This window comes from Arachis ipaensis, chromosome B7, assembly GCF_059453495.1.
Source record: "Arachis ipaensis isolate K30076 ecotype BB chromosome B7, ASM5945349v1, whole genome shotgun sequence".
Taxonomy (NCBI): domain Eukaryota; kingdom Viridiplantae; phylum Streptophyta; class Magnoliopsida; order Fabales; family Fabaceae; genus Arachis; species Arachis ipaensis.
Genome location: NC_142442.1, coordinates 143,277,025 through 143,285,295, shown reverse-complemented (window position 1 = coordinate 143,285,295; position 8,271 = coordinate 143,277,025). Strand labels below are relative to the sequence as shown.

The window sequence follows — 8,271 nt, the reverse complement described above, 5'->3', positions numbered from 1 at the left end:
AACAATTCTTCATTCAAGAAGGTTATCTTTTCAAGGGAAATCAGTTGTGCATTCCACGTTGTTCACTACGCCAATCAATTATCTGGGAGACCCATAATGGAGGATTAGCAAGACACTTTGGAAGGGACAAAATGTTGGCTCTTATAAAAGAGAAATTTTATTGGCCAAAACTTGAACGGGATGTCATTCGACACATTCAGAGATGCCACATTTGTCACATTGCTAAAGGTGGGAATCAAAACACTGGTTTGTACAAGCCGTTGCCTGTTCCGAAGGCCCCATGGGAAGATGTTAGCTTGGACTTCGTTGTGGGATTGCCTAGGACGCAGAGGTAAATGGATTCTGTTATGGTGGTTGTTGACCGATTCTCGAAGATGGCTCATTTTGTACCTTGTCATAAGACAGATGATGCCTCCTACATAGCAGATTTGTACTTTAAGGAAGTTGTGCGCTTGCATGGTATTCCTCAAACAATAACTTCAGATCGAGACGTGAAGTTCATGAGTCACTTCTGGAGGACTTTATGGAGAAAAATGGGGACACACCTACAGTTTAGCTCTGCTAGTCATCCGCAAACAGATGGTCAAACAGAAGTGGTCAACAAAAGCCTGGAAAATTTGCTACGAAATTTTGTGGGCAAACACCCTCGCCAGTGGGATCTTGTTTTGCCACAAGCCGAGTTCTCCTACAACAATTCCATTAGTCAAACAACAGGGAAGTGTCCATTCGAGGTGGTATATGGCAAGCGACCCCTGAGTCCTTTAGACCTTTCGCCACTACCAACTCCTCGAGAATATAGTGCAAATGCCGATGAACGTGCTGAACAAATCAAAAAGCTCCACGAGGAGGTACGACAGAAGATATTGCGTCAGACTGCTCAATATGAGGCCCAAGCCAACAAACATAGGAGACCAAATATTTTCAATGTCGAAATTTTGGTATGGATTCATTTGAAAAAGGAACGATTTCCTAAGTCTCGCGGGAAATTATCTCCTCGAGTGGATGGACCATTCAGAGTCTTGGAGCGCATTAATGATAATGCTTATAAGATTGAGCTTCCAGGAGACTATGGAGTATCTATCACTTTTAACGTGGCTGATCTGTTACCTTACTATGAAGAAGATGCAGAATTAATAGAAGATAAGACCAAGCCTCTTCCAACCCAGGAAGAATGATGCAAGAGCATCTATTAGGTTATTAGAAATGTTAATTAAAGTAGTCTAGTTTAACATATATTATTATATTGTGTTATGAGTTAGTCCCACATCGCCCGAGTCATGAAGGCTCCCCCTCCCCTACTAATATAAATATGCGTATGTACCCCCTTTTATTGATCAGAGTTGAATTGATTGATTATATATTTAAATAAGCTGTGTGCTTATTTTCCTCTAAGATCTTTGAGAGTAAGAGGTGCATCCTTGGCTTAGCCAACTAAGGTGGGTTCTTGGCTACTTTCACCATAGTGGGGTTGTTAACCTCGTCAAGATTGGTGGCCCAAGCGGACGTCCCGGCGTCAGAATGGCTTAGTACTAATCTTTCCTTGGTCTCTCGAAAGCAGTATGGGACTCCGTGACCCATCATCTTCATCACAGCATGCAACATAGTCTGGAAGTGTCGAAATGATTTCATTTTCAAGGACGAGATTTTGCCAAACAATCAACTTCACCAAATGATAAGAAAAATTACAGAAAAACATAGCATTACTTTGAGCATAACAAAGCATAGTAGTAGCTTACTAAATCTTATCAGAGAGGAGCTTGTCGGATTGGAGGCGCCAAATTGGGGTTGGACTAAATTAAATGTAGATGGGTTAGTCATTCATCCTGGTAGCAGAGGAGCTTGCGGGAGTATTATTAGGGATTGGGCTGGACGCACGATTGTTGGTTTCACTATGAACATCGGAGCATGTACCATAACCTGACTGAACAATGGGCTTTTTATATTGGGATTAAGCTAGCTTCTGAGTTAAGGATTACAAAATTAATGGTAGAATCAGACTCTAGATGTGTTGTAACATTGGTTCAAAAGACGTCTTCGGAGAGCCATGTAGCTCTTTTATCGTCCGGTCGATCAAGAAATTTTTGACAAAGATGGATAATATAAAAGTAAAACATATCTATAGGAAAGTCAATTTCTGTACAAATACTCTCGCCAAACTGGGTCAAAGGGAAGTTGCTGAAATTAAGTTTTTCGAACAGTTCTCTCTATGTTTGTTTCATCACCTTCTTATTGATACAAGTGATGTTAAGTTTAAAAGATTGGTAATAGTCTTTTTTTTTTTTGTTTTTTTGGGCTCTGCGCCCCGTTACTCATAAAAAAAAAAAAGCATTCTCGGCAACTTGACAGGACCATGAAATATCATGTTTCAGTTTTTGTTAGAGAACGCATAATAATTTTTCTAATTTATAATATTAAGATGAATGTAGTTTTAAAATATTTATATTTCTGTAATTAACTAAAGTGAGTACATGTATTTTCCCATAATTAATTATGGACAATTGCATACAAGAGTTACGTTCATCATGATTCATGAGCACTACGATATACACGCATACGTTCCATTTACACTACAGGGTTATGATCCTGACGGATATACCCATCTACCTAGCGCAGCTACATGGTACTACGACCTGTACAAAGTAAAGGATTTGAGTCCCAATAAAGGATCCTGCTTTTATTTATTTATATATTCTGCACTGCGATTGAAATGCAAAGAAATCAGCCACTTTCTGCTGTTTGAGCGAGAGTGGGTTTGTCTGACTTTGACTAGTATGAAGTGGGAGTTGCTGTTTTTGTCTTAGAAATCAGACACTACTTTGTGGAGAAAGTATAAAAAGAACAAAAAAAAAAAAAAAAAAAACTAAAAAACTCATAAGAAAAATCATCATATTATATATACATAAAAAAAACTCATCATCATTCATGATCTTTCTCATATGAAAAATCGTAATATTATATAAAGAATATTAAGAAAGATTTAATAGCGTTTAGGTTTATAGTAAAAAAAAAAAAATCCATTTTCTTTCACATATTTATACAAATAAATTTACTAGTTATTAACTTAAAAAATTCTATGGTGCTTAATAAACTTATATCTAATTTATCTAAAAGATGAAGTAGATTCTACTTTTTGTATTGTGTTATGTAATTGTAAAATTAAAAATATTATTAATTTATTAAAATTAATTACTAAAATTAATTATTATATATTTATATATAAATATATTTTTAATATATATTTTATATTAATAACTAATTTTAATAATTAATTTTACAAAAGTCATTAACGTATTTATGTATAAATATATATGTAGTTTAATTTATTTTTAATGTGTATTTATATTTCAACATATATTTTATACTGATGGCTGATTTTAGTAACTGATTTTAGTGTACACATAGCATTACTCTTAATTTTAATATATATCTAGCATAAATGTTATAAAATTAGGTATTCCAAAAATAATTCTCTTAGATAGACAATAGAGATTATGAATAATATCAACAACAGAAATTATGAATAATATAAACAATAGACTACATCGCAAACTCACTAAACATAAACAAACTTAATTAATTCAAAATTTAAATTTTAAAATTAAAATTAACATTTTTTTTACGGTGAAAACTCAGGTGCAGTCGACTTTACATGAAGTTGATAGTTGAGAACTATTAGATGAAAATTTAGTCAAATCAGTTAAATCATCTAATAACTTTCAGCCATCAATTTCACTTAAAGTCGACGAGTTTCTAACTTTTTTTTTTTTACATATTGTTTACGTTCTTTAAAAAAAAAACGTAATTTCCTATGCTTTCTCTCCCAGAAAACAATTCATATTCCTTGACAAACCTAATCTTTGGTATATAACGATGTATGTGCACTACTACTGTTTCGTGTGTGAATAAAAGGTAACATGTCTCGTTTGTGGAACCCATGACTATAGCTTCCACCATGCATGTACAATGCCATAACGCAACCACCATATCTACCGTATCATCTTTCTATCCACCATAATACTACTTGCCTTCACCGGCTTGCACTGTCTCCTCTTTTTTTCTCTCTCTCTCTCTCTCTCTCTTTCTCTTTATCACCCTTCATCTCCACCAAACTTGTTTCCTCGGATATTGAGCCTTTAAAAAAGATAATAAAATTGCGAAAACAAATATCCAAATAAAAGAAACGAAAAGAAAAAGAAGAAAGCAACTACTCATATGGTCGCAGAAAAAATTAACTCCTATTAGCCGGGTATGTCTCAGTTTAATTAGTTAACAGACTATAAACATTACTAATGTGATTTTCCACCCAATAAAAGCTCTAACACTTTTGATGGCCATCCTTCTGTTGCATAATGACGTGACTAGTTATTAAGAAGGAAAATTCTTGAGAAACTCATAAAACGTGCTCTATATAGTGTTTAGTATCTATATTTCTATCGCAGATATGCTTCAGGCTTTTTTCTGCTAGCAACCATATTTATTGTAATGGGGGCGATTGCAGATTGCAGATTTCAGAGACATATCTTTATCGTACGATAAAAAGATCGAAGAACTGATTAATTGTCCTTGTGCTAGCTGTGTTATATATATATATTAGTAGTATATTACAATGGAAAGCGTATGCTTCCATATTTGCCACACTACGATACACGTTTTCGGTCTTCCAAGCACAAGAAATGATGCCCACAAATGAAACCAACATAACATTTCTTCTATCTCTCCGTTGAGTATGCATGTATTTACGTCTCTTTCTAAAATCTTCTTTGGACTTCAGCGTCACTAATGGTTAGTGGACTAGGCACATTCAATATCCTTGCATGCGGATGAACTTCTTTATGAAAAGTTCCTTCTTCTTCTATGCATCTTATTAGCAAAAAATCACTCAAATGTGACATATATATAATGAGAAAGTATAGGGAGCCGATGGAGTATCTATACAATATGTACAATAGGGGTATAGGAATGTTCGATTTAGTAGGATATCAGATGTTTATTATCCTGGTACCCGAATGATTATTCTGGATAGTATGAGTGTATTGTGTTTGAGAAATTAATAGTATTTTATTCTGGATGTTCATTTTTTAACTTATATTGAACCAAATAAATAACCCATTGTACATATTGTACAAATACTCCATGAACTCCCTAGCGAGATTAATGTATAATTAAAGATATATGTTTATATTTAAATCAATCCAAACAAAATCGTTTATACAATCTAATCCAAATTCGAAACAATCATGCATTGGTATGTTAGACTTTTTTAAGAATGAAAATACAAATTCTTCTAATATCAACAAGCATATTTGTTGAGGGAGAGTGATAATTGCTAAACGAATGCTTTATTGCTCTTCACTTTATTTTGTTTGAAAAAAAAAAAAGTGGGGCTACACCTAATTAATATGTAGCGTCCGTTTAGATAGGTATATCTCAAGGAAACAGTTAATAACTAATGTATGAGTCCTAATGTATATACTTGTCAGTGTAATTGTCGTTGAGTGATTCAAATTAAATAATGACATGCCCAAATATATACCAAGCTTTATGGTGGACGAACGATTTCTTAAATTCTAAGTCACTTTAATTTTGGGACCGAGTATTATTGGTTCGTTGTATATACTTGGTGAAAAATGAGTGTTTGAGAGCAAGAAAGGGATTTAACATAGTAGTTAAAAGAGGAGCAAGAGGGATTTAATTATTAATTATTTCATTTATATTCTTTTTCATGCCAATATTTAAATATTAAATATCTTCTGTATGTACATAAACATGAAAAAAATTCAACATTATCTATACTTATCCCATCTTTCACTAGTTGTATTGTTAATATGAGATGTCCAAGCTTGGTTCATAAAGAGTTCATAATACGGATTTTATAAAGAAAGATATTGAGTTGGGTTCGAATAAAGAAATAATGAACTGATGTTGAACTATCGAAGTTCGTTATTGACTAGTAGAGCATGTATTTTAAGATGAAGTCTTTTTTTATCACTAGAATACAAAATTTGCCTGTTTGTTTATCTTGGAATCGGTAGCATCGATCTTTACAACTCTACCCAATTCCCAACCGTGGTTTCATTCATGAATGATGAATCCGAGTAGTTCAGTTTTGTTACGTAGTTAAAGTCCAACAGCTTGATGCACAAACATAACGCATGGAAAATGAAATTATTTAACTCATGGAGTGAGCTGAGATTCACGATTTCACATATTTGATCTCTTATTATAATAATAATAATAATAATAATAATAATAATAATAATGAGATGATGAATTTTTAAAAAGTGTATATTTAAAATGGGTTATTCTAACTAGATTAAAGTATTTTGCGTTCTTCGAAAACAGAAACGTAATGGCGTAATGGGATGGTGCATGCAGGAGCAGAGGGAGGGATTTGTGAAAGGTCGATGGAGGCTTTGCCAATCTGTCTTTGATCAGACTCCAAAGAGAGAAAGAGATTCAGACAAGTTATTTTCACCCTGTTGGGCAGCACTTTAATTAAATAATCCCGGGCAATGCTAACTGATAAATAATGTTGTTGTAAAACTCATTTAGTGAACAATTACAGTTGTAATCTCAACTATTAAACCCCTTGATGTGAGTTAGTTGTAGGGGTGTGGGTGGGGTGGGGTGGGGTGGGGCTAAACATTGTATAAAAAGAATAAGCGATAGTTAATAAATATGGTAGGGTACAATTGTCACGTGTCGAGTAATTGTGGTGCATGACCCATAATTCCCTTGTTTCAGGTTTTAAGGGGGTTAGAAAATCATAGTCCCTTAGCATCCCCCTCCATGGCTCCCTACCATCTCCAAGACGCTCTATACTGCTCAGAGGAAGAGGATGAATTAGAACAAGATGAGGGTTCCGGGAAGAGAGTAGAAGGGGATATGTTTTGGGATGATGAGGAGCTTGCGTGGATGCTGGCCAGGGAAGAACAACACACACACACCCCTCTCTGCTTCCAATTGGACTCTGCTCGCAGAGACGCGGTCGAGTGGATACTCAAAGTCAGCTCACATTACTCCTTCTCTCCTCTCACTTCTCTTCTTGCCGCCAACTACCTTCACAGGTTCCTCTTCACTTTCTCCTCCATTAACAATCTCAATAAGCCATGGATCACTCAGCTGGCTGCCGTCGCTTCTCTCTCACTCGCTGCCAAGCTTGAAGAGACTCATCTTCCCCACTTACTAGACCTCCAAGTATGTTTTCCTCTCCCCCTCTCCCTTCTTGCAATGCTCATCAATTATTCTTCTTAATGCTTATTGTGTTTGTAGGTGGAGGATTGCAGATACGTGTTCGAAGCCAAAACCATCAAGAGGATGGAGATTTTGGTGCTTTCAACTCTCCGATGGAAAATGAATCCCGTCACTCCTCTCTCTTTTCTCGACTATATCACGCGAAGACTTGGATTATTCAACTTGAACGACTTCCTCACCAGATCCCAATCCCTTCTTCTATCTACCCTTCCAGGTAATTACTAATTACTAATTACTAATTACTAATCATGCGTTGATCCAATCTTGAATTAATTAATTAATGGAAAAGTCTATGCAGATAGCAGGTTCATGAGTTACCTTCCTTCTGTGGTGGCAACTGCCACAATGATGCACGTGTTGAATAGCGTGGAGCAGCGAAACCAGGTGGTACGCATTCTTGGAACGAACAAAGAGAAGGTGGATGAATGCTTGAAGCTGATATGGGAACAGGGGAAGAAGAAACGCAAGTTTGGATGGGTTCCAGATAGTCCAAACGGCGTCATGGATGTGTCGTTTAACTCTGCCTCTGATGATAGCTCCAATGATTCATGGCCTCTACTACTTGCTAATAATAATAACAACAATGTTTCTTCACCGGAACCTAAGAAGAATAGGACTCTACTAAACCCTCCCAACTCATCCCATTTCATTTAGCATTCCTTTTCCTCTTCTTTAATTACTCTTCTTCTATATAATTACTTGCTGTAGTAATAATTAACCACGTACCATCTTTCTAAGGGGATTGTTGAATTAACATAATTAATTAACTATATCAAATTAAAATAACAAAACTGTATGTATTTGACTAATTATTCTTACATTATCGTTCTCAATATGAAACTTCAATTTAACACGAATTATGTTAATACGGGAGCATGGGAATGAATTTTTGTTTTGCATGTGATGGGAGAAACATGTTGTCGGCCACACTTGAATATTGAAAACACATACATATTAAGTAACGAAAGTAGGAAGGGTTATTTATTGAGGTGTTGACCTCGTTCATTGAGGGAAGTT

General features: G+C 35.2%; 1 protein-coding gene across 1 annotated transcript; it reads left to right on the top strand.

Moving 5' to 3' along the window:
- The first annotated feature begins 6,689 nt into the window (after nt 1-6,689).
- On the top strand, nt 6,690-8,045 carry LOC107608534 (cyclin-D3-3). The gene is made up of 3 exons (XM_016310307.3): nt 6,690-7,197; nt 7,273-7,468; nt 7,553-8,045. The coding sequence occupies exons 1-3, from the start codon at nt 6,790-6,792 to the stop codon at nt 7,906-7,908; spliced, it is 960 nt and encodes a 319-aa protein (XP_016165793.1). The 5' UTR covers nt 6,690-6,789; the 3' UTR covers nt 7,909-8,045.
- The last annotated feature ends 226 nt before the right edge of the window (nt 8,046-8,271 follow it).